General features: G+C 39.6%; 2 protein-coding genes across 2 annotated transcripts in view; one reads left to right on the top strand and one right to left on the bottom strand.

Annotated features, from left to right (window-relative positions):
• Nucleotides 1-27,944, bottom strand: part of RSL24D1 (ribosomal L24 domain containing 1) — a 922,223-nt gene that overhangs the window by 325,862 nt on the left and 568,417 nt on the right. The gene's annotated exons all lie outside the window — the stretch shown is intronic.
• Nucleotides 1-27,944, top strand: part of UNC13C (unc-13 homolog C) — a 375,739-nt gene that overhangs the window by 74,878 nt on the left and 272,917 nt on the right. Inside the window, exons 4-6 of the mRNA XM_050968692.1 lie at nt 11,050-11,128; nt 13,620-13,625; nt 25,519-25,590. Coding sequence (XP_050824649.1) covers nt 11,050-11,128; nt 13,620-13,625; nt 25,519-25,590 — 157 coding nt within the window. The remainder of the gene's footprint in view (nt 1-11,049; nt 11,129-13,619; nt 13,626-25,518; nt 25,591-27,944) is intronic.

Genomic DNA, 27,944 nt, shown 5'->3' with positions numbered 1-27,944 from the left:
CCAGCCTTTGTACTGGACAGGCAGTTGAGCTGTAGGCAAGTCTACAGCTTGTGACATGAAGGGGTAAATTGTAACTTTGGCCTTTGGGTTGATGAATTTGGGGTCAACGAAGGATTGGTGGATAGCTGACACTTGTGCCCCCGTGTCTCTTCACGCAGTAACCTTCTTTCCGCCCACCCTCAAATTTTCCCTTCGCTCCAAGGGTATTTGAGAGGCATCCGGGCCTGGGGATCTTTGGTGTGATGGTGGTGTAATGAATTGCACTTGCATGGTGTTCTTGGGACAGTTGGCCTTGATATGTCCCAGTTCATTACACTTAAAGCATCTTCCATCTGATGGGTCACTGGGCCGAGGTGAGTTACTGGAGACTGGTGAGGTTGAAGGGTAGGGTATCTGTGGCTTTACTTGGGTGGTATGTGGGGTCTTTGGCTGTCCTCGGTTGTAGGGTTTATGGTCTGTGTGCCCCCTGGGGTAATCGTTCCCCTTGACAGTAGCTTTCTTGCTTTCTGCCAGTTCCATCCATTTGGCTCCAATCTCCCCCGCCTCAGCGATATCTTTGGGATTTCCATCTTGTATGTACCGTGTGATGTCTTCAGGAACACCATCCAAGAACTGCTCCATTTGTATGAGGAGGTTCAGTTCTTCCAAGGTTTGAATGTTGTTTTCTGTTATCCAGGCCTCATAGTTTTTTGCAATGTAGTAGGCGTGTTTGGGAAATGACACCTCGGGTTTCCACTTTTGGGTTCTGAAGCGCCGACGGGCATGATCTGGGGTTATTCCCATTCGGTATCTGGCCTTGGTTTGAAAAAGTTTATAGTCATTCATTTGCAGCTTAGGCATTTCAGCTGCCACCTCTGCTAAAGGTCCACTGAGCTGTGACCTCAATTCTACCATGTACTGGTCTTCGGGGATGTTGTACCCAAGACAGGCTCTTTCAAAATTTTCCAAGAAGGCCTCGGTGTCATCACCTGCCTTGTAGGTGGGAAATTTCCTGTGCTGTGGAGCAATAATTGGCGCCGGGTTGTTAGGGTTGGCTGGCACATGCAGCCCAGCTTTTGCCAACTCCAGTTTATGTTTTTTCTGTTTTCCCTTCTTTTCATTCTATTTTTGTTGTTTTTCCATTTCTTTTTGTTGTTTTTCCATTTCTTTTTGGTGTTTTTCCATTTATTTTTGGTGTTTTTCATTTTTCGGTGGTGGGCTGCCTCCTCTTCTTCTTCCTTCCTTCTGTGGGCCAACTCTTCTTTTGCTTGTTTCCTTCGGTAGGCTACCTTTTCTTCTTCTAGTTTTCTTTTGTGTGCTGCCTCTTGGGCTGCCTGTTCTCTTTGGAAGGCTGCCAGTTTCATGCTTTCTTCCTTTTCTTTCATCTTCATCTGTCGCCTGTGTTCAGCTTCTTTGATTTGTTCTTCGGCCTCAGTTTTTGCCTTAGAAGTCATGGTTCCTGTTTTCTTGTGTTGGGGTGCCCTCCGGTGTTTATTTTCTGAACTGCAGGTTCTCTGTTGCCTCCTGGAGTCTGCCTAGCAACAGTGCCTTTTTTCCCTTTCTCTCTCTAGCTAATGTTCAATGCAGGGAAACCAGAAAAACCACTTTATTTGCATGCATATAAGTGCTGGTACTTGCCTCCTAATGGGAGGGCTATTGCATGACAAAAGACCCTTAACAGTCTGGTAATGGCTTCTCGCTTAACATGCAAGCCACAAACTGCCAGAGAGAGCAGAAAAAAAAATTCTCTCTGGTTCCCTTTTAAAACCAACTGCTTCTCTCTCTGCTAAAAATCCCTTAGCAGAGAAAAGAAAAATATAATATTCCTACTGGCTTCTGGATTCTGTCTATATCCCACCGCTGCTACTCATATCATAACCTTAGTCCCAGATTTGGACCTTAGCGTCCAAAATATGGGGGTTAGCATGAAAACCTCCAAGCTTAGTTACCAGCTTGGACCTGGTACCTGCTGCCACCACCCAAAAAATTAGAGTGTTTTGGGGCACTCTGGTCCCCCTGAAAAACCTTCCCTGGGGACCCCAAGACCCAAATCCCTTGAGTCTCACAACAAAGGGAAATAATCCTTTTTCCCTTCCCCCCTCCAGGTGCTCCTGGAGAGATACACAGACACAAGCTCTGTGAAACTACACAGAGACTCCCCCCTCTCTGTTCCCAATCCTGGAAACAAAAAGTACTTTCCTATTCCCCCAGAGGGAATGCAAAATCAGGCTAGCAATCCAACACACAGATCTCCCCGATTTCTTCCTCCCACCAATTCCCTGGTGAGTACAGACTTAATTTTCCTGAAGTAAAGAAAACTTCAACAGGTCTTAAAAGAAAGCTTTATATAAAAAGAAAGAAAAATACATACAAATGTGCTCTCTGTATTAAGATGATACAACACAGGGTCAATTGCTTAAAAGAATATTGAATAAACAGCCTTATTTAAAAAGAAGACAAATTAAAGCACTCCAGCACTTATATTCATGCAAATACCAAAGAAAAGAAACCATAGAACTTACTATTTGATCTTTTTGTCCTTACACTTAGAAACAGAAGATTAGAAAACAGAACTACTTCTCCAAAGCTCAGAGAAAGCAGGCAGGCAGACAAAGACCTCAGACACACAATTCCCTCCACCCAAAGTTGAAACAATCCGGTTTCCTGATTGGTCCTCTGGTCAGGTGCTTCAGGTGAAAGAGACATTAACCCTTAGCTATCTGTTTATGACAGTTCCCATGGGCTTAGAGGCCTCTGTCAGATATTGTATATCTATAGACATCTATAGACATGGAGAAATTGTCCCTGCCTTAAGGAGTATACAGTCTTGATTTATGACAATATGCAGCAAGATAAGTGAAGCAGAAAAGATGGAAATGGGAGTGAGGAAAGCAGTAGGAGCAGGTAACATGAAACTATCAAGATTTTCCAAGTCCAGATGTTCAGTATTAGGATATAATATGACAGCATTTCCTGGGCTGTTGTTGCAATGTTTAGAAGTCTTATACAATCAGTTTCATTTCTGTATTGTGAAATTTAGTAGAATGTATTGTTAAGTAGCATTTTATCATCTGAGAGAGCAAGAAGTGTAAAGATGACCAGTTTCCAAAAGAATTGTAACATTGCTCCCTCTTATTTTCAGATAATATTTTTTCCTGTTTGGCTTTCAGGGGTATGCTTTATCCTATGTCCAAGTGACTTTTGACGTTTCCTTAATATCTCATTGTTAAATTGTTTTGTCTATTCTTGCTAATGGCAAGATCTTTCATCTATTGTCTCATTTTTCTCTGATGGATAACGATCATGTTGCAAGCATCCTTAAAAATGATTGTCATTTAGATTATCTCTTGGATAACTTTACTTCTGTTAGTATAGAGAAGTTCAGGTAATGCAACAATTATTAAGGTAAACTTGTCTATTTAGCTAAAGCAAATGATCAAAAGTTAATGGGTGACCACCACCCCATTCATACTCCATACAATCTCTGGTATTTGAGAAAAGGGATAATGTGATGTAGCTAAACAAGTATTGCTGGAGAGGAGACAGCAAGATATCTCTCACAATCACAACTTGCATTTGTGGCTGCAAAACCTAGTAGGCCATCAGGTTTCCATGGGCCAACAACTGCATGGGTAATCACAATTAGATCAAACTTACAGCTGTTAAAGGCAGTGTTTACCCACTGTTGTTGTTTGTTTGTTTTATTTGTAGTGGACCAGGATACCATTATTCTGGGTGTTGTACAAACACACAACAAAAGACGATTCCTGGCCTCTGAAGAGCTTACATTCTAAATAGACCTGACTGGTACTGGGTGCGGGAAAGGGTATAACACACAAGCACAGTAACGTGTCTGATGGCAGCAATGTCATGTTAGTTCCAGAATTGGTTTATATATATGGGGTGAGTTAGAAGGGGATAAGCTAAAGCAGTGGGAGAAAAAGGGCAGGTGAAGGGGATGGGGAGAAAGGGGTAAGAGGAGTTACATTGAGATGAAGAGACTGTATGGGAGGGGGAGATTTGGAGCAAACAGCCTATCAGCACAGGGCATAGAAAATCCAGTCAAAGTGTAGACAGTTCTCCAAATGACCGAAGTTTCCTGCTTTGGAGGCTTCAGCCCCTACCAGTGGAGTCTCTGGCTGACTCCTCTTTACAGCTTGTTCTGTACTTGAACAACTGGGAAACTGGACATTCACATTAATACACCAGAAAGAGAGATGAAACCGTGTATCTGAAGGTCATTTCTTGCCCCTGGAATTGGTAATTGTAACCATGATTTACCTTGGAAGATAATCAGAAAAGTAAGGGCAAAACTATCTCTTCCTAATTCAACTATCAGCACCATAGGTACCATGAAGTCATGTCTGGTTACTTTAATGCAAAAACAAGTACTTTGGTATTGTGTTATCAGAGCACAACCAGAACAGCTGTAGGACAGTGTGCTGGATTCTGTTCTGGTTCATGAATCAACAAAATCATTGAGCTAAGTTTTCATTCTAGACTCTTCATTATTGTTGATTGATTTTGAGGTTCCATATTGAATTTGAAGTTACAGGAGATAGAAAACTATCTTGGTATGGAAAGTAGGCATGTTTTGTCTGGAAGCTAGAGAAGGAGGATAACTAGGGAATGCCCCTCCAAAAATCCTATTTAGTTACTTTGAATATACTTGCAGTTGAGTATGATCAGTAGGTATTAAAAGTGAAATGTCAAACTGTTTTCTAAACCCCCAACACTACATTTAAGCATTTGCAGAATATTGGTTTGGCAATGAGCTACGGTGGTCACACCATAAGCTAAAACTTGTCTTTTAGCTAAACAATTCTAATTTATTTTCTGGATGCGTAAATATTCTGGATGATTTCTCCAAGTTTCCGCTTCAGTAACTGGTGCCTTACAAGAAGAAGCAGGTCACATCCCTTAAAACACTAATTAACCTGAGATATCGTCTAGGATGTGAAATGATTATATAATCAGAGCATTTGCCACACATCCATTGTGTATTGCTGATTAATAATGTATGAGTTATGGAAACTTCCTGCAAGACCTTCTCCATTGAGCTAAATAATAAGCCTCAGAGCTTAAAGGCAGCACACAGGAGGAAAGCCTGCCAGCATTCTTGGCTCATGAAACTCCTGGAGTTCACAAACCTTTATTAAGCTTTCTCCTGAGAAAACTGAATTTTGAAAAGCTTGAATGATACCTTTCACTTTATTCTGTGTGCTTACCTATGGTTCAATCCTGCAAGGTATCAGGGGCCTCTTGTGAGTTGCTGAGTGGCATTAAACATTGAAGGTTTGGGGAGGCACTCCAGCCCCTGCAAAATCAGACCATTGAATCCTACAGATTTGGTTTGTGTACAGTTCTAAATAAGAAAATCGTAAAAGAAACAGCCTGAATTCACCTTCATTTCAGAACTGTGTTATGAATCAAACCACATCACATATATTTTCATAGTTTGTTCTCTTCCTTGCAAGAAAGGAGCGAAGTTTCATTGTCAAAGAGGATTTGCCTGATGAATATCAGTGCTAGAGGAGACCTAAAGTGTCTTATGCCTGAAAATCAGATTCACTCTCCAGGTATCTTGAAAGCCTTGTCTATTTTGTCTTGCCTTTCAATTTCAAGTGAAGGGGAAGCATCAGCTTTTTAAAAAAATAATGGGGGGGAAAAGGAAGTAGAAAAGCAAAAAAACTATTAAGAATCAGAGCTTCTAAGAAGCATCAATATCAATAAATTAAGAGGGGTTTGCATTAGACTTTCATCATGTCACTTTTTAGAGCCATATGAATGAGTTGAAGAAGAAAATAAAACTTGCAGTGAGATATCTTTAAGGGGCTTTTCCCTGGAAAACAAAAATTATTTACAGATTGGAATATTAAAGTAGTTAGAGCTGGATGAGCTACTGTTAGAATCTGATCCCAAACCTGTTGAAGTCTTCAAGAAGATTCTCATTGATTTCATTATGCTTTGAATAAGACACTTAGATTTTTATGGCCAAATACTAATCTCATTTATACCAGTGCAAATCCAAATTGTCTTCACTGAAGTAAATGGAATTATTCAGATTTACAGGGGTGAAATGATTTTATAGCCTGGCCCTTAGCCTGTTACCTAAGAGCTAAATGTCTGTTACCTTGTAAAGAATGATGCTCAAAGTATCTTTATGTGCTGCTACTAGATGGGAGGGGAGATTATCTTTTTTCTCTATGGGATGTTTCTCTGTGTCAACAGATCCAACTGTACAACAACCATCTGCCTTTTGAGCTTTATTATCTGACAGCTTTGGTGAGCTCTCCATAGAATTCCCATGTAGGAATGGCTCCTTAAGAAGATTTCAGCATCCTCCAAAGAATAAAGAATTAGCACCAATTGTGACAGTTGCCTTGTGCACCAGGAGAAGGGGGAATACATGGGATCTAGTTTAGCTCCCCTGATCCCTTCCCCATGCAGCCTGGATTTTAGTGCATGTGACCCTAGCTGCTTTAGTCTCTCTCAGAAGTTCTTGACTCTATGACTGCTGGGTGGAGTTGGGAGAGTGACTGGAGTCGGGGAAGATGTGGCGAAAAGGGATTAGGTAATGGAAAGGTCCCAGCAGATCACTGGAATGTATGCTGAATTACTGAACAATAGGCCTTCTGCTCTCTTGAACTTGGCACATGGAGGGACTCCTTCCTGAGCTCTGGACAGCAGCACTGTGTGGAATTGTCTTCCTGTCCCTGAGCCCTCGAAGCCCGGTGTGGAGCAGACAGTCCTGGGGGAAAGAGATTTATGCAGAGGGAGCTGGCCATCATTCAATGGAGTTGAATGGCTAATTTATATTTTTTTAAAGGTGTGAACAATGGTAGGGAGAGGGGCAACTGGGGATAGTCTGTGTAGAAGAGGAAAGTCCCACATTAATCCATAAACTAATAGACAGTGAGATCACCTTCTCCAGAGGCAGAAGAGGAAAATATTAAGAGAGCATAGAAGCATATGGCTCGATAGGGAGTTTTTAAAAGACAATTTGAAAAGAAATGTGTGTGATTGTGACCCAAGAAGCCACTCATGGTATACCTATGTAAGCCATGTGATCTTATTACTGTTACCCTCATCCTTGCTGAGTTTTACAACTCCAAGCAGGAGAGAGAGAAGTAGTTGTGTACATGCATTCCTATAGTTATACAGAAGCTATCCAGGTGATGTTGAGGGAAGATGCACGGTTACAGAAGAACAGAGAGCTCAAATGATGGTCATGTGCTGAAGGGTGAAGAGCTAATAAAGTAGTCTCCAGGCTTGCAGAAATGAAGCATTGGTTCTGTTCTTGTCAACACTGTATATACATATCTGTATATAACATTAACATTATTAATCCAGTCAGTGCACTGGGGATAGTTGTTATATAGCTAAAGTTCATGAGTATGGCCCACTGGTATATTTCATGTAACACAATAGTCTGTCTAAACTTGTAAGAGTCCTTACTGTGCATCAGGCAAGATTTCAGTGGGGTAAATCATTTGTCAAAGGTTAAATAGGATGCATTTCTCCCATTCATGCAAAAGTCCAGCTGAACTTATTTTTTCCCTTTGAAGTCTCTAAACCACGATTTGAGGACTTTAATAGCTCAGACATAGGTTAGGCATTTATTACAGGAGTGGGTGTGTAAGATTCTGTGGCCTGCATTGTGCAGGAGGTCAGACTAGATGATCATAATGGTCCCTTCTGACCTTAAAGTCTATGATACTAAAGCAAGTCTAAAATACTTAGCACAATATTTAGTAAAATGTCCACTAGAAGAAGCTGAAGAAACTCTTTCTCATAATAGGATACATGGTTTCAGATGCAATGGGGCTTGTGCTGGCAGGACATGCAAATCTTGAGTATTCCATATCCATATCTATAACCAGAACTTCATTGTACATTAATAAAACTAAGCACACAAAAATAAATCTGCCCATAGCCAGAGCACTACTTCCCTGTTAGGGAATCATATTATTTGATTTTTAGTATTATCTAGGCATTGCATGATATGTTCTGTATTGTAGGAGTGCAGTATACTAATCTGGCATATTTTGAGACCAGTTAAAAGGAAAGAAGTTTGAATAATACTTGAGTGAATGATTAGTCTAAAGGCATAAATGTCTGTTACCATTCTTTGATCTTTTATTCAAGTTCAGGTGAAAAATTAGACTTTGCCAGGAAAGGAGAGTTCCCATCCACCAGACTTGAGCAACTTACATATTCCTTTCTTAACAAAAATTATTGGTGTCCAAGTCCATTCACCTTGATGAGGTTTCAGAACAAAGCAATCCTGTTACACAAGATTATAGACTCACTTTATTTTAAGTTTCCAATAATTTCAAATTAATTTGCTATTTTTAGAAACAACACAGAATTCATTTGTCATTTGTCATTCTGGGCACCTGTCCATTCTTTTGAGCTACACTTCATTTCAGTATTGGTTACAAATCCACCCTGTTTTACTGAAGGCCTGATTGTGGCTTTGTTGGGTGAGAATGCCACACACTCAGTCCTGGTTTATTATTATTTTTTTGAACGAAAAGCTTGCCTTGTGATAACAATTACTATTAAAGTAAGAAATGACAGACATACCGAAAAAGACAGTGACTTCTCCTGGCACATAAGCAGGTCATGATTGATTTCTCCTATGGTAGTTTGATTGCCCCTTACAATTTGCCACATTTTATACACATCCAAATTACATTTTCATTAATTCATTTCCAATCACCGTTAAGTATTATGAGTATTACATATCTTGGGCATTTCTCCATATAGATGCATAAACTTCAATTGGAGTAACTTTTGCTGTCCTCACTATTTTCATGTTGTTATTTCTCTTTTCTACTTGGTTTGTTGCCACTGATCATGCACCAATGAAGAATGCTTAACCAGGCCACTTTTACCCTTTGCTTTGCCTAGGATCTTTTGCCGACTTTCCTGTTTTTCTCTAATTGCCCTTTGGCAGCTCATTTTTGTGTATCTGTTATCCTTCAATCTAAGCACGTCCTGTGGTCAAAACATCTCCTTTGTCTTATGCAACAGCAGCTGTAAGCAAATATATTCAATAACAGGGTCACTAAAAGAGACAAAATTCATGTCAGGCAAACTAGGCCGAAGCCAGACAAGTCAGCACAAATATCTTTCTATCCAAACTTATACCTCAGACATGACTTTCATAACAATTCTCAATAGCTTCTACTTGTGTTATTGGAGGAAATCCAGAGTAAGCACAAATACCTGGTTAGACCAACATAGAAAAAAGCCACCAGAGGTTTCAGAAGAAGTAGAAGATCCAATGGCACCTGAAAAATGACATAATTATTGAACAAATATTTGAAAAACTCTCAATGAATGGATGAAATCAACCTAACTTTACCATCAATGCCTGTCCCTCACTTCTTCTTAGCCAAGATAAGTTTAATCTAATTTGTGCTCATCCAAGTCCCAATATCAGGCAGACTCCAGAAAGGCAAAGACACTGCACTCAGTCTGATTCATATGAGACTCAGAAATAAATGACATTCACATACTGCTGTGTTTGTTCCAGAAGCCTGTTGAATTGGAGAGTGTTAGAAAAGAACTTTGAGCTATACCATGTGAGATACAGGGGGGAATACCTCAAACCATATGTTTCAGTCAAATATGAATGGGAATCCTTGAGACCCATACCAGGCAGTCTGCATTCCTCATGTCAAGAGAACCTAATGATCAATGGCATTAGGGAGTGAAATCCTAATCCTATTGAAATCAATGGAAGTTTTCCCACTTTAGTGATGCTTCATTTTCACCCAGGAATTTCTGACATATCAAAATAAAATTGGGTCTGTCAGTTCTGTGAGTGGACTATAAAATTGGTCCTTCACCCTGCAAGGAACAAAGGTGGGCTTTTTCGTCTCTCTCTGTCTGTCTCTCAGGTTTGAGGCAGTGCCAAGCAGTGGGAAACTGGGACCAAAGGAGTATTTTGGGGAAGCACTAGCCCTCTAGGCAAATATATTTGCCCAACTCCTCTGGGTATCTCAAGTCATTTCCTTCCATGGGACAAACCCTGCCAACCCTCCCTACAAGAAAAATGTATCCTTCTGCTGATCTTTGTATTGCTTTTACCTACTTGGGCAGGATATGACTCAGTTTGTATTATTTATGTGTACTACACACACACCAGTTTTGTACTGTGTGCATGAAGTGGCCTTGGGCTTGTCCTGTAATGTTTTTAAGGTACATTCTGATATATGTGTGTGTGTAGTTTAAATGTTTGTGTGAATAGAGAAATCAAACTGAGCATAAGTAAACACTCCAAATACTAATGGTACGGCCAATAAATTGACATTAAAAAGTTACAGTTGGAATTATTTACTGCATTAGATATTGTGTTTTCTGCAGTCCCATGCTAACACATCAAAAGATTTTATTGCATATACTCAGAATTCTTTATATAGTTGTACTGTATAAATGACAACAGCCTGCATTTAAATATCATTTGGTATATAGGCTCTCAAAGCCCCAAATTTTTACAAATATAATTGATTAAGCCTTACCACACTCTGCGTTGTGGTGAACTATTATGAGACCTGCCATACAACTACGTGAACAGGGCACAGAAGTTTTGCTTAATGTATACAGCTTCTCAAGGGGAGAGCTAGGAAGAGATCAAGTCCACACCTCTGATCACTGGAACTTTATTTTTCATAATTTTGAAAAACTACTGCTTCTGTCAGCCATTAGAATGTTAATTTTGCTTTTAACTATGTGTAACTCACACACCTCCTGGGTGTGGTGTTTTGTCCCATCTAGTGACACAGAGACCACTTAGAGAGAGAGAGATAAAATGAGTCTGAGCTACAGCCTTAGCTAACAAGCCATTGGCTTTTAGCTCATGTGGTAGAGGCTCATGCACTAAACTCCAGAGGTCCCAGATTCAATCCCACCCGCCAACAACTGGGGTCTGTTGGCATTACATATACAGAGATTAGTCATATTGTAGCAGGGAATACGGTAAATCAACGATGTCCTCCTTAAAGATACAAAATCCTAAACTCAAACATTTTTCATCCTCTCCTTTTATGTTCTCTTAAGGCCTGGCCGTGGACTGTATGGAATTGACAGCATGCCAGACCTGCGTAGAAAGAAAAGTTTTCCCATCGTTCGAGATGTGGTGAGTAACCTCTGATACCAAGAAATTGTTGATTCATTTGAAAATCATCTCTAGCTCTTTCATGTAATGGCTACTGCGTTTGTGTGGAAAACTGTTGTATGGAATACAGTGTCTAGGAAGATGAATCTAGACGAAAGTAAGACGTGGTAATTATGAACTACTAAATATGATTATATTTCACTTAATATCTACATTTGATTTTATTGAAATCATTAATAGAATCAGATAATACCTGAGTGTGTGTCTGTGTGTACCATACGGGTAATAAACTATTCAACATCATGCGAAATTAGCTAATGAGCACAGCTGTTCCTCAGTGCTTGGGATACTGATTTGTTTGACTTACTGTGCAATTGAAAGAGGAAAAACAGACATTTTAAAACCCTAAATTTAAAATGATTTAAAGATTTATCTGTTATTTTGTTATAACATGATGGGATCTGTTACCTTAGCAACCCTTGTAGGGCATAGTAAGGCAAAAAATCATTCCAGCAAGGGGGAAGGAATTTAAATTCTGTGACCTCTGATTTATGCTGAGTTTCAGTCTAGTCGAGGTTAACTAGAAATCTTTCAACTCTGAACAATATTAATTGCTATTCAAGTTTCCTTAAAGAGCCTCATGAACAATTCCTCAAGTTGCAAAAAGGAGTGGCATCTGCTGAAATAAATGGGTTTAACAGTAGTTATTAAAAGGTTAACCTTAACCAAGTTACCCCATTGATTACTTCTGATACCACCGTTATTTTCTATACTGGGAAATTACTGCACTATCTCAGATGTCACAAGGATGGTTTCTTTTAAAGCAGAATTACTTTACCTTTCAATGAAGAATAATGATAATGACATATTGTGGACAATACACTGTTGATTAAAATATATAGCCAATTGATTGACTACACTTATGGTTCATTATTAAAAATATTTAAGAGACCAAATAACCAAGCTTAGCCAAATTTATTGCATAAAAACAAAGCGGTGAATACAAAAATACACAGTTTTCTAGGGACTAATCCGTGAGAAGGCATCTCCTATGCTTGTACCAAGGGCAGCTCATGTATTTGTCTTTGACAAGTGTCATATTTGCTAATGCCGAAAGCTTTGTAGAGTGGGATATCTGTTTCTTGGCATAAGTGAGCAAAAGTGTTAACATAATTGCCCACATGCTGGATATAATAGAACATTAATGTGGTGCTCCCTGTGCCTAACATGTGTATTGGCTAGCACCAAAGACTGTGAAATATTTACTAAAGAAATTTATGAAACATTTCAATAAATTAAAAATTTGATTTATTGAAATCAGGAAAACTGAATGTACAGTATTGAAATTCACAGGGGAGAAAGTGAAATTTTTCAGATCTATGATAAAGTGAGAATTATTTGCTCTTTTCTGCCAAATTAAAAAAATCTCAGGACTCTTGATTTGTAAATTACTGTTTATTATAATGCTGGTGACTGCATCAATACTAACTGAAGAAACTGTGGACCCAATTTTGTAGTCTGGAGAATGAGTCTCTAGAGAATAGAAAGTAACGGCCAAAATTTTCAAATCTGGGTACCTGAAGTCCATATTTAGGCATTTAAATGTATGTGGCCTGCTTTTCAGAAGTGCTCAGTACCCATAAATCTCACCAAACTCAAGGAGAGCTGCAGATGCTCAGCAACTTTGAAGATCATTTCAACTTGGGTACCTAAATATGGACTATAATTGCCTAGGTTTAAAAATTCCAGTCATTACTTTTTCTTTAACTAACCAGGTATGAAAATATTGCCCTAAAAGAATAAATAAATAGCAAAAATGTCAAGTTTGATAGATGACATTGCCAGTGAGGTACAGAGGCCCTGAAAAGGCACTGAGTACATTCTGTGAGATCCGGACCACTATCAAAACCACTGAAGTCTTTGTAAGTTGAGAGGGGGCTTAGCATCCTGTCAGAGAAACCCCATACCCTGGAGAATCAGCCTCAGAATGAACATGCTATTTGAAAATACAGAGACTGTTGAAAATAACTAAGCTCTACAAAAACATGGTGCTTCTACTATATCATCAAAAACCTGATTCATCTTTTTTTAATTGAACATTAGATGGTAGCTGCAGAGCTCTTTAAAAATTTTTCCTAGTGAAAGTTATCACTGCCAGCTCAGAAATGACTGTATCTCTTAGTAGTGTGGTAGTTAAACTAATACCTGGTTTTTTTAGTACTGTTGTAAATAACTGTGTGCATAAATGTCACTCATGTGCCCACAAACAGGAAAAAATGAATTTTGGAATATCAGATGAGGAATGAGAGAATACTATTAAGAATTTTTGCATGTGTCAATATGATTATCTGTGAATCCTTCAGAAATGTGGAAATAACTAGAAGTGCTTGCTGCTCAGCTGCTTTGACACTGATCAATGTACATATCATTCTTTGACAGCTTTCATGTAGTAAATCTCCCTAATTATTAATGCTCTTTCTAATTTCTTCCATATCACCGCTGGATTTGTCAGGCTATGGTAAGTGCTTTTATACCAGTGAATGTTCTGAAATGTCATAGTCTTAAGGATTTCACAATTGCCATATTTCATGCTGACGTTTAACTGCAAATTAGAAATGCTGCTTTATGAGCAAGATGTTAATCCTAAATGAGGATATGGTTTATGAAAGTAGCCATCTGCTGAGTAATAATTTTAAAATTACTAGAAATTAAAATATGTACATATCCTTTTCAAAAAGTTTTTAAATTAGAAAGCTTCTGGTTACAAATGGAAACAAGCAGATAATTTAAGGCCCAATCCTGCCAGGCACAGACCACCTTCTCATGTGGTGCTTAGGATCCTTAATGGAAGCTGAGTATGTTCAGCACCTTGAAATTGATCTTGATTTAAACTGATTTTGAATTATTTGGACAATCTTGGAAAAAACTTGTTTTTCCAAAATAAATCAGCTTTCTATGCAGTATAGCATGAGCTATGCTCTGTATTTGATATTATGTCATGTGGAAAATCTGTTTTTGTAACTTCTCTTTTATCCCCCATTGGAAAACACAATGTTGGCTTAGAATGAACGGCAAATAAGATGCAATAAGAGAATTCTACCTGAGCAATCACTCTCAAATGGTTTCTTCTATGCCAGGGGTTCTCAAACTGGGGGTCAGGAGTCCTCGGGGGAGGAGGTTAATACGGGGGGGAGGGTCACGAGCTGTCAGCCTCCACCCCACACCCCGCTTTGTCTCCAGCATTTAAAATGGTAAATATATAAAAGAGTGTTTTTAATTTATAAGAAAGGGTGGTTGCACTCAGAATCTTGCTATGTAAAAGGGGTCACCAGTAAAAAAGTTTGAGAACCACTGTTCTAGGCCACACAACACTTGCCATTATTAAAACCCTGTTTTTAAGTTGCTCATAACTTTAACAACTTTTAACTATTTGGGCTGAAATTATCCATGCAGGGTGTCTGCCTCAGGCTGAATATTTTTGGAAAAATTCAGCCAAATTGGTTCAGTCATTTACATTCCCTTGTTGGACCTATCTTAGTATTCAAGATGACCTCTAGGAGGAAAAGGTCACATTCTGATGTTTGTGCTGCAAAAATGGATGACAAGAGAGAATGTATTTTATTACAGTGGTTCCATGTAGTTAAAGCTGAGTTGCCATTTCTGACCCCGCTTTCTGGTTTAATATCATAGCCCTGTCAAATGCTTCAAGATCAGGCATCACTTTTTTTTTTTTTTTTAAGAAAAATCATAGGAAGGGGATAAATAATTTTGGGTGCCAGTTTGTTTTTTTTCAGATGCTTTCCCCCTGTGTTATATATATTCTTTTTTTGCAAAGAATATAATTCAGATCTCCAAAGTAGTATATAAATTACCTTTTAATAGTTCAAAGAGAAGCTGTTTTGAAACTAGTTAGCTATTAAATGATGAAAACTAGCGTGTGGAGAACCTACTTTTTGTCACTTTCCCCTCGGCATGAGTGCCCTGAAGAAACCTTTAAATTACCTAATAAAATATGGTACTGATTGCTGAACAGCTACTCACATTTTTCTAGCTTTGAATTTTCTCTTTTCGGTTTTAATAATCTAAAGCTTTATCCACATGGCAAGCCAGATGTATTTTATTTTCTGACAATAGTTGCAGCTTTCCAAGCTGTTTTGGAGCTACCACCAAACACAAACCATGTTATTACATAATATTCTTTTTTATATGTACTTTAAACTTCAGATGGACCAAATCCTCCTTTATTATATTGGGACATATGTTAAGAGTGATATGAATATTATGGAAAATTAATAGTAAACTCATATAGTAAGGTAGTATGATGGTTGCCTATCTTCTCTCCTTGATTTGTGATATTTTTGGGGAGCAGTATTTCTGTGTATTATTTTTACTACATATAGGACCTAATCATGAAGATTTTATCTGAGGCTTCTCTCTCAAACTGGAAATTCCATGGCAGAATCAAATGTGGAAATGTTCACATGCAGATTTTAATTGAATCCCATGTTAAATTGACGAACACATTAATATTTGACTATAGCTGAGAATAATGAACAAACTAGGGAAATGCAACCTAGATGGAGTTACTATGAGGCGGGTGCATAAATAGTTGGAAAACCATTCCCAGAGAGTAGTTATCAGTGGTTCACAGTCATGCCGGAAGGACTTAATGAACGGGGTACCACAGGGATCAGTTCTGGGTCAGTTTTATTCAATATCTTTATCAGTGATTTAGATAATAGCATAGAGAATACACTTATAAAGTTTGAGGATGATACCAAGTTGGGAGGGGTTGCTTTGGAGGATAGGATTATAATTCAGAATGATCTGGACAAACTGGAGAAATGATTTGAAGTAAATAGGATGAAATTCAATAAGGACAAATCCAAAGTACTCCATTTAGGAAGGAACAATCAGTTGCACACATACAAAATGGGAAATGACTGCCTAGGAAGGTGTACAGCAGAAAGGGACCTGGGGATCATAGTGGACCACAAGCTAAATAAGAGTCAACAGTGTAACGCTGTTGCAAAAAAAGCAAACATCATTCTAAGATGTATCTGCAGGAGTGTTGTAAGTAAGACATGAGAAGTAATTCTTCTGCTCTACTCTGTGCTGATTAGACCTCAACTGGTGTATTGTGTCCAGTTCTAGGCACCACATTTCAGGAAAGATGTGGGCAAATTGGAGAAAGTCCAGAGAATAGCAACAAAAATGATTAAATGTCTAGAAAACATGACCTATGAAGAAAGATTGAAAAAATTGGTTTTGTTTATTCTGGAAAAGAGAAGAATGTGAAGGGATATGATAACAGTTTTCAAGTACATAACACGTTTGTGACAAGGAGGAGAGAGAAGAATTGTTCTTAACCTCTCAGGTTAGGGCAAGAAACAATGGGCTTAAATAGCAATGCAGCAAGGGAGGTTTAGGTTGGACATTAGGAAAAACTTCCTAATTGTCAAGGTGATTAAGCACTGGAACAAATTGCCTAGGGAAGTTGTGAAATCCCCATCACTGGAGATTTTTAAGAGCAGGTTAGACAAACACTTTCACGATGGTCTAGATAATACTTAGTCCTGCCATGAGTGCAGGAGACTGGACTAGATGACCGCTCGAGGTTCCCTCCAGTCCTATGATTCTATGAATGTTGGCTAATATGGACACTTACTAAGTTGTTGGGGCACTTACTAAGTTCAGAAAGAAAGGGGCTGGTGCTAATACCATATTTGAAAGCAAGACATCCATTAAAGTTGATGAAGGAAGTAGATTGGCCAAAATCACTTGCAGCTTAAATGATCAAGTAAGTAAAACATCAGGTATAAGTAATTTGGTCAGAGCCAATGCGACGTAACTCGCACTGATTTGACATTCCATTGGGTCTGAGAAGCAAGTGTACTTTATATATTCAGAGTGGGAGGGGTAATATAGCAGGAAAAGTAATTAGCCGGAAGGTGTCAGATAAAACATGCTCCTCTACTTTAACATTGACTCACACCATGCCCAGCACTTTCATGGCCAAATTAAACCCTGGCATGAGAGGCTACAATTCCCATTTGCTTTCTTCCCCATCCATTATACCTGAGTTGAATTTGGCCCATCAGAATGCTGAATTAGTGCAAATTACACCCACTGAGCCAGTTATTTTAACTACTGGGAGGGAGACTTCAGAGCATCTAGCACAGTGGGGAGAGGTTATGACATCTGGAAAAGGAAGGAAGCAGAGGACCTGACAGCTAGGAGGAAAGGGTGGGAGGAATGAGATTGCTTCCAGTGGAAAGACGGGCTTTTTTTTAACTGATGAAGGAAAGCTTGGATCCAAGGGGGAGGAAAAATCAGTCTCTCTCTCTCTTTCTCTCATGAGTATTTGTACATGCGGGCTTAAACACCAATCTACAATGTTGTGAATCTTTTCCTTGTTCCTTGCTTAATTATGGCAAGGTCTGTCTACTAGGCACCTTCAAATCTTCTGGTATTCCATCTTGTCTTGTCTTTAGGTGAATGCTTCAGAACCTTTTCTAAGGACCTTCTCACTACTCTTGTTATTAATTTCACATTTCTGTAATATTATTCCTTTGGGCCTAGTGCACTGTCAACTTTTAATATTTTTAATTGCTTAATTATCTGCTCTGTTGCAATGGCAGAGCTTCTGAACATCTCACATTGCTCTCCGAGAAAATATATCTAAGTTCTTTGAATGTTGCCTTCCACTTATAGTGGCAATATTGAAGATAAAACTCCATGTAGGCCTCAGTTACTGCCATTTTCTCCTGCCCCTCAAGGCCACAACTGTCCTGTTGTAGGCATACTTGCTTTTTATGTATTTCAATAACTTCCCAGTGATCACAGATAATTATTTTAATTCCACTTACTCTTGTTACCTTTTTTGTTAAAATACTTGCACTCTATTATTTTTAGTCCCTGCCCCAAACAGTTTACAATCTGAGGCTTCAGTCCTGCTAATAATATCATCTGCTTATGTGTGAGGCCTCATTGACTTCAGTGGAGCTCCACATTGGCACTCCAGGACACCCATATGCCATCAGTTGCAGAACTGAGGTCTAAACAGACAAAAGATGGATGGAAAGGGATGCACTGTGCAAGCAGAGTGATGACTGGCAAACCTCATTTAAGTTCCATGGTTTTGTTGTGTTTTCTTTGTTTGGGGTGGGCATTTATTTTAGATTTATTTACATACCTATATGAAATGTATAATGGGCCAGGTGTGAGGTGAAGAGGAAAGGCAGGAGGGATTAATTAATAAGAAACACCTAAAATGAGATTGCAGACATTGTGAGGGAGGGGAGAAACGAAGCAGGAGGAAAAGGGTAGGGAGAAATATGGAGGGCAGCGAGATTGTGATTGACAACAAAAGATTTGTGAGGGGGAAACACAGCCAATCAATAGAGGGGAAAAAATATCTGTACCAATTGAGGGAGAGGGAGTCTGGTATCACCACTGTCCAGAGGCTGCTAGAATAAGTTACTGCTGGCACCTTCCTGGCTAGAGGATGGGTGGGGAGGAGGCACGATTGCAAAGGTCCAGCAGGCAGTGGGGAAATGGGGGTTCTGACTGCGCTTCATCTCCCTTCTCCACCAGCCCATGTGTTCCAGGAGGTTGAAAGTGTCTTTAAACTTCACTGCTGTTTTAGCTGTCCAACAGACCTCTTTCCTTTATGTCATCACGACAGGCAGCGTTAGTCACTCCCATGACTTTTCACTGAACATTTTAATTGTAGTTTAATTCTAATCTCAATATGCTTCTGATCACTACTTTTCAGAGTTTCTGCTACTGTAACATCTTGTATAATTGTTTTCATTATTTAAGACCTGAGGCCAAATTCAGAGGTGATGTATAAGTTGCTCATTAGTCAGGGGGTGCGGACGGAGGGGAATGTTCAAGTGAGTGTAAGACTAGGTTGTTGTAACTTACATACCAAGGAGCTGAGAGAAGGTATAAAAAAACCACAAGTTAAAATAGATGGTGTCCTGCTTTAACTAATACGTCCATACACCTTCCTTTTAGTTGCTTTTTCTTCTATACCTTTCTCTCTCAGAATTTAGCATGCAAATAACACCTGCATAGATTCCTGTACCCTGAGTGGACCAAAATCATAGATGATGATGGTGAGATGCAAGCTGGTATTTGGATGTGAGCATATGAGAATCTGGTGATCTAACTTACATACCAACGGTGCTAGACAAAAGGTGTATATTAGACCCACATATTTGGATGTGCCTCTTAATTTGGCTTCAGGTCTGATATCAACTATGTTAGTTGATGCACATATTGAGATCAAACCAATTCTTCATTGCCGCCTCCTAGTTTTTCCTTTCCATGGATAGGCTGTTAAAATTTCTCAGTATGACAACTCTTGGCCATTTCATGCTTTTAAAACATTTTTTCTATCAGCTTACATCCTAACTGTTGTTGTTGACGTATAGTATATATTTTTCTTTCCTACTTCTCTTATATCCAGGCCATTGCCAAATCCTGCTATGTCTTTCTCCACAGCATTTCCAATATTCATCCCTTCCTTTCCATTCCTTCTGCCAAGATGATAGTCCATGCTCTGGTAATTTCTTGTCTTGGCGTATTCCTCACTTCTTGATTTCAGCACTGGTCCCTTCCTGCCCTGCCTCTGCCCACCCCCACCGCCCTTCATTCCCCGTCTACTCACTTGCAGAGCTCTCTGTAACTCTCTCTCTGATCCCATCTTCTCCATTCCCCCTCTACATTCCACACATGCTTTTTCTCCTGAATATACCCTTTGTCTCCTTTGGCCAGTCCAGAATTCCTGCTGCTCTGTATGTTGGATCAGTATCCTGGTTCACAGAGGCCATACTCATTTCATGGAGCAAGTCTAATAACTTCTAGAGGAAAACTAGATTTTTTTTTCAACCTCCTACCCTCACTGATGCTCCCACTGCTCGCTCCTCTTCTTATGAAGTTCTTCCCATTTGCTCTGCCTCTTCTTGAAGCTCCAGTTGCTAAAAAAAGAAAAACATACTTCATTGCTGCTTCTTTCATGTCTGGCCACATGGTTCCCACCTCCTAGATGTGCCTAGGACTCTTGCTGCCTCCTTTCAAAAAATCTCCTAAAAGGCCACCGGCTCCATGAATCATTCCGTCTTCAAGGTCTCTACGCTGTTCTATAATTGTTCTCTATTGTAGGATATTAATTAATTTCTGTGTCTTTTACAGTATGTCTACATCACAAAGAAAGACCCACAGTAGTGAGTCTCATGGCCCGGGTCAGCTGATTTGGGCTTCCACTGCAGGGCTAAAAATAGCAGTGTAGACGTTGGGCTCAGGCTGGAGCCCAGGTTCTGAAACCTGGCAAAGAGCCTGGGCTCTAGCCCAAGCCTGAATGTCTACACTGCTATTTTTAGCCCTATAGCACGAGCCCTATGAGCCCAAGTCAGTTGACCGAGGCTCTGAGACTTGTTACGACAGGGTTGTCTTGATGTGTAGACACATCCTGAGACTGTAAGTTCTTCATAGCAGGGCTGTCTACTTGTTGGAATGTTCCTTTAGTACAGCACGGCATATTCTGACAGTGCTACAGAAATAAAAATAATCCTTATAATAACTTTGCTCACTGAAATCTCGCTAAGCTCTGTCCGTAAGGACTCTTCACTTTTGCGCCTTTTTCACAAATCCCTCTTGATCAGGACATGCAGGAAAACGAGGAGAGACACAGGAATGGTTTAAACAGCAGGCTGTTATTAACTTAACATTAGGGAAGGGCACTCTCTTTGCCCTGGCTCCCTCATACCAAGCATCTAAGTAGGTCACAGAGTCATAGAGCTAAAGGTACCACTAGGTCTGTGGTCTCCCAGTTTGTCACAGGCCACCTACTCTACTCACCACCCACACACTAAACCCAACAACTGAAATTAGACCAAAGTATTACAGCCCACAGAAGACTAGACTATTATGTGCCACAGGCAGAGAATAGGAAGGACAGAAGTGAACAAATTCTCAAGGCCCCTGCAATGTCAGCAAATGGATTAAGTCAGATACACCCAAATAATCCTGGCAAATGACCCACACGTGGCAGAGGGAGGTGAAAAAATGCCCAGGTCACTGCCAGTCTGACCTGAGGGAAAATCCTTCTCATCCCCATATCAGTTAGACCAGTGGTCCCCAACATGGTGCCCGTGGATGCCATGGCGCCCGCCAGGGCATTTACGTGTGCCTGCCTAGCACCCAGCAGGGGAGAGAAGCTGCGACCCAAGCCTTTTCGGGACAGAGAACTTCGGGGCTGCAGGCTGCGGGCACCGGTGTTCTCAGTCCCTGGCAGGTGCGGGGCTGCAGCTTCTGTCCGGCTACTTTGGGGCTGCAGGCTGCGGGTGCCAGTGTTCTCTGTCCCCGGCAGGCTCCAGGCTGCGGGTGCCGGTCCTTGGCAGGCACAGGACCGTGGCTTAAGCCAAAGAGAAGCCACGGCCCTAAGCCTGCCAGGGACAGAGAACTCTGGGGCTGCAGGCTGCGGGCACTGGTGTTCTTAGTCCCTGGTAGGCGCAGGGCCGTGGCTTAAGCTGGAGAGAAACCATGGCCCCACGCCTGTCAAGGACAGAAAACTCCGGGGCTGCAGGCTTCATTCTATGTTAAAGAAAGAATAATAAATATATTTGGACCAGCAGTTCAACAATGTTTTACTTTTTTAAAAATAAATGTGATGAAAACTGCTTCTGATATTTATTTTGTAAAAACTCCTTAATTTTTCTTACAGGTAGATAAAAAAGAGCAAATTCACATGGTAAGGTGAAAGAGTAATTGCCGAATAATATAATTAATACCTTTTACATGTAAAATTACCTTTTTTATCTTATGGATTCATATATTATGTAATATTAAATATGATATTTTTCTTATTATTTAATGTACAAATACAAAATAAGCCTTGAAAAATTGTTGGCGCCTGCCACACTCTTCTGAAAACATGAATGTGCTACTGGCCACAAAAAGGTTGGGGACCACTGAGTTAGACCCCGAGCACTTGAGCAAGAACCAACCAGCCAAGCTCCCAATGCCACCTCAGAGGGCTGTCTCTGTCTGTCCAGTGTCCCATTTCCAGCCATGGCCATCTCTGGTGCTTCAGAGGAAGGAGACCAAACTCCCTCAGAATACTTGGGGCTGAGGGGTGAATTCCTTCCTGACCCCTGTAGTTGGCTGGCTGCAGCCCTGAAATGTGCTTTCAGGAACATAAGACATAAACCACAAGTGAGCCCTGGGGCTATTGACCCTGCTCCCATCATACACTTGTACTTATACATTTGTCCAACTCTTTCATAAAACAAATTAAGTTTTCTGGCCCCAACAACTGTTCCAGAATCTCACTCCTCTGATGGTTGGAAATCTAATTTTCAGAACAGAGTTACAGGTTTCTGCTATATAACCCATACGTCTGTTACCCCTGCAAGGGGACAGAGCATGCCAAAAGAGGAACCTCAGTCTGCAAAGGCTTCAAGTCTCCCCTTTTCCCATAGATCCAAGGTCCATCGGCAAAATGCCATGTCTCTTCTGGGAGCTGGCTCTTTGGGCCTTTTATCCACACTGGCCACCAGGGGTGACAGCAATTAATTTGGTTTCATCCCTACCCCCATTATGACTTTAGGCACTGTTCTGAGCAAGGGATAATAGGTAAGCTGTGCAACTCCCGGAGCAGGCCCAGGAGAGTTTGTGCCTCACAGATACCCCATTGAAGCAAATTCCCTCCTTGCTTCCCTTTTTTCTCTAGAAGGCTAGTAGTTTGCTGCTGGTCTAAACTGATAGCAAATAACACCACTCCCTGCACTGGCTGGTGCATTGTTGTAGGTCAAGGTAAACATTCCATCCACTCCCTGCCTCACATGCTCACAGCTGAGGTTCTTACTCTCCCTACACTCCTGCACTAATGCATAATCCAAGTCACTGTCTAACGTAAAATGAGTAGCACCATATATAGTAAAATGAAAAGCAGTGCCTTGTTTTGTAAGCAGAAGAGACTTAAAGGTTAGAGGTCACAACTGTGAAGGGAACTTGCTGCAAGCAACTTAGCGTAACTGACCACTCTCCGAGCTTTAAAAAAAGAAATGCTGCAAACAAACCAACAAAATACATGTATTTAGCCTGCTAATTCTGTTTGAGTCCTTTATACTCTGGAGCTTCACTGGCCACCACTGGAGGTTGTTGCCCACCTACACAAATTTTGGCTACTCTTTGTCTCCTCTGATTTGTCAGCCCCACAGTATGCAGCATTGTCACAGCAAGTTTGAAAAGCAAAGCCTGGGAGATATTTCAATTGTCTTTATCATAAACATTCTATTTTATCAGCCTCACCAGCACACACATTTTCAATGTGCCCTATTTATAGAAATAAAAGAGAGAGATGGCAACAGACAAGCAGACAGAATTATTTAGTTATTAATGACTGGCTAAGAAAATTAATGCTGAATGAATCTCACAGCCTAGGTAAATTGCTGAGAATTTAAGAAAAATAATATTGCTTGGTTCATCTATTAACCGTAATAAGATAGTGATGAAGCAATCAAATATTTCCATGCCAAGTTCTTTTTCTTACACCATAATTAGTTGCACAAGATTAATATTTTTATATCTCTCTGAAGTTTATTATTATCAAGGGAAACTTGTTGAAAATTGGATGGCTAGAGCAGCAGGAGAAGGTAAACATTTATAAAGTTAAAACGAACAGTCTTAATATATCTAAGTACAAAAATCCATTTCAAATTATCTCCAAGTTCAAAATTGAACTGGAAAGAATCTCAAGTTTTCACTCCAGCTAAAACTTCATGGGCCAACTCCTCAGCTGGTATAAATCGGCATGGTTGTGGTCCAATATGTGGTCACCAAACAGATACTGTAGGAGGCACAATGGTTTAAATTAAGGATCTCAGAAGGAAAAATATTACTGGAATTTCTGTGAAAATGAATTCTAGAGACCTAGCAGGCAGCTATGTGAATGTCCCAATCAGGGCAATAGACTTGAGGGTCTGTGAGCATCTAACTGCTCATCCTTAACACCACTAGCCCACAAGAGAAGAGATGCATGACAAGGCAGAGGCTTGGTAAGAGAAGCGTAGTGATAGAAGCTTTCAGACACTCGTGGAATGATTTACTTTGACTGAGAAGGGAATGTTTTATCTCAGCCTCAGAGGTAACAATATTTTACAATGATGCAATGGTATTCCTGCTGGGATTCTGTATAGTGGAATAAATCCTGTCTATTGCCCCAAGAATGAAAGGGGCCTTCTGGCTCTAGAACTGATGCAGTTCTACTACACAGCGATGCTGGCAGTATTCGTGGAGGCTGTGTGTGGTGCCTAATACCACACAAGGCTTATTTCCATGGTTAATGTTGAGGACCCATTTTAGGTGATCACAACAGCAACAAAGAATGTACCCTGGCACTGGGATAGCATATAGCCACCTTATTTTTTGTATAAAAGACTTTTTTTTACCTGCTTTTACAGATGCCAATTTGGAGCTTATGGGTAGAAATAAGCCACATCAGCAATCAGCAAGGTCTTAAGTGCAAATCTTTACTGGATCATTATTGCCAGGTGCTGAGCACCCTTAATGCCCATTTTAGCCGTTGGAATGCACTCATGGAAGTGCTCAGTGTTATGCAGAATGGATCCCTACCATAACTCCAGATGAGTTACCATAAATCAAAACAAACAACACCCGACACTCCCCCCACCTGGATTTCATTCCAGTCTTCAGAACCCAGCAACCATTCTTATAGTCTCTATTCTGAATGGCTGGGCAAAGAGAGAGGAAGACGGGAGATAGAGTTAATCCCTTCCTAGCTCTAGAGCACTTTCACTCTACCCTTACCCTTTCTGAATGCTGAGTAAATATTGTTAGCTTCTTTGATAAAGACTTATTTTCTTTTTCTGTATTAAAGTTTTCTGCAGCTTCTTTTAGGGCAGGGAAATATTACACACGCACATGTTAAAAATGGTCAGTGGCTTAAAAAAAGAATGATTCAGGCTGGCAACTTGAATTCTAAGCCCACTGCAAAACAATCTCCAAATTGCTGCAGACCTTATCCTGCTACCACATTCTGGTAGGATGCCTATCCTTGTATCACATGAATTTGCTTGGCAAAGTGGAAAAGTAGTGACAGCCTGTGGGTTAAAAAACCCAGCCGTAAAATCCTGAATAACAGGTTTTATATTAGGAATAGCAGTTCAGCTAGGCACTGCCAATAGAAACGATGATGATGGAAAGTGTGTAACATGAAAAGTTCTGTGCAGTAAAAAATAACTGAAATTTATTCATCACTTTGTTACAATTTTGCTTAAACTCACATAGAATAATATTATCAACCTCTCTTTTTTCCATTAAATTCTATAGTTAGCATTGCAGGTGTATTTGTTAACTTTCTTTGTGTCCAATTTAAACAGACGCTTGCTGCCCGAAAGTCTGGTATATCTCTGGCCATGGTTATCCGGACTTCCATAAACAATGAAGAAATGGTAAGTGCTTTTCAGTGGAAGTTGTGTTCATTTAAATAATGAAGAAACTTTGATAGAGCTATTTGAACATCTATTATTAATGTTATGCAAAAGATGATGATGTTGACAATTTTGTTTTGTCTTGACTGGGCATTTTTATAGTTTTGCTGTTTGTTTATTTATATATTTTCTGGTAGCATCAAGATGCTCTTCCCAATGTTGCTAAGTGCTTTACAAACATATAGAAAGACATGGTCCCAACAGCAAATTTTACAGTCTAAGAAAAAAACAGCCAAAAAACCTCGGAAGTAAGGGACATCTAAATGTACTGTTTGTCTCTCACAAACCCAGGGCTTTTTGTCTTCATTAGTGCAAAATAAATAAGAAATGCTAAATCAGGCTCTTAGGATTGTATATTTATGTTAAAATAATAAATGACCTGTTATTTTAATCTTCCTAATATGTAGTTTGGTCTAATAATATATTTGGTTCCTAATATATTGATCTAAGCATCTGGTATGGAAAATCTGGATTTCTTGAACAATTGGTTCGAACCTCTTTAGAAGTCATTCAGCTCTTTGTCATTCCAGGATAGAATAATCTGATTTATGTACCATTTACTATGTGGGGACTTCCAGATAAGACAATTTAAAAAAAAAAAACAAAAAAAACAAAAAAAAAACAAGGTCCTGTCTGACATGACAGGACAATATTGATCTTTTATTCTTTTTCGTAAGAGCAGAGATTGATTCTACTCTTCTAAATTTTCCCTTCCCCCTTTGCTATGCAACCTGGCTAGTTAAGCAGCCTGGCTAGATCTTACAGGATAAAGGTGTTACATAAATGTAAGAGATTATTATCCCTAAGAGTGGTTTTGTTTGGTCTGTCTTTCTGAATCATTCCAGTCTGGCATTTAACCCCTATATGTATTTTTGCAGAGTTAGAGCAGATTTAGAGCAGTGAGGGGAAAAGCCTGGATTGATTTAATTTGGTCTGTTGTGGCTCTCACTTGAATTGGGTCATGAGAGACATTTTTATTTTATAAAACATTTATGTGCTTTCTGTGTATGGGAAACTGTAATTTTAAAGATGTTTAACAGTGCTGTGCAGAGGAAAAGTGCCTATTGCCTTTCACTCCTGTTACACTTTGTTGTGTCATAGTTTACCTATTAGATTAGATTACAAGGACCATGTGTAATTTTTCACTACTGATAGGCACCTAGCAGCCTTTTGGCTACTATAAACATAACCACCAATAATAATGAGTGCAGTGGTATATGGTGGACTAGAATGATTATTTCCCGCATAAATTTACAGTAACAATCTTTTGAAGATAATCATATTCTGATAATCTGGCCATAACCATTTCCCACCAGTATTTTGCAAAAGAGGGTTGTTTTAATCAAGAACACAATAGATGTCATTCTCTCAATGGAGATTTGAAGTGTGATGCAAGTAATTTTACCTGGCTAAACCTAGCATGATTAAACAAAAGCACTAATTTGAAGGATAAAGGCCACTCATGTGTCTCCCCGCAGTTACCAGGCCAAACACATTCTTCTGTGGTTTATTCTCCTTTGAGAAAATGAAACACAATGCATTTTCTTATAATGCAGTTAGGCTCCACGATGGACATGCTGCAGGTAGATAAGTGGAGAGGCTGCTAGTGGGCTACATCTTGATACTGAAGACCTTCAAAGGAGGCCCTGTAATTTGACTGGAGATGGTGTGGTGCCATTGGTAATCACAAAAGAATAAGATGGTAGTACTCAAAAAATTGAATGATGAAGTGGAAAACAACTAGTGTTTAAAATTATCCTTTTCAATAAAAGCAGCAGTTACCTTGTACTGCAGTCTCAAAATAGCAACAAAGGTTGATAGGGCAAAAGCAAAGATGGAATCGTAAAAAAACAGCAACAACAAAAAAAACAGGCACAGAAAAATATAATTTATATAGACCAAAATACATCACACAGCTAGTACAAAATACACATCTTTTTCTGTTATTTATTTCATATGATTATGAAAATAGCTGGCCACATTTACAAAATGTAAAAGCAATCCATATGTATTACTAACAGATACCCATGAAAAGACAATTTCTAATCATTACCAACTCCTGTGACAATCAATATCCATTCAGCCACTGACTCAAATCAGCACAAAAAAGGGGCGGGGGAGGGGGAGAGGTAGGTCTATTCAACAAATTCATTTGCACAGCTTTTTTGTTTTGTTTTTGAAGTGATCAGACTCTCCCTCTAGAGAACTGTAAGAGGGAGCAAGTTCTAGAGCTGACATATTTATTGTTGACAAAAGCACAGTAATGCAGACGGGAAGGACTAATTTTAACCACACCGTTCGATTCTGAATTAACT

Source organism: Gopherus flavomarginatus, chromosome 9, assembly GCF_025201925.1.
Source record: "Gopherus flavomarginatus isolate rGopFla2 chromosome 9, rGopFla2.mat.asm, whole genome shotgun sequence".
In the NCBI taxonomy this organism is placed as follows: Eukaryota; Metazoa; Chordata; order Testudines; family Testudinidae; genus Gopherus; species Gopherus flavomarginatus.
Note: the sequence above shows the minus strand (reverse complement) of the source record. Positions and strands in the feature narration are given on the sequence as shown.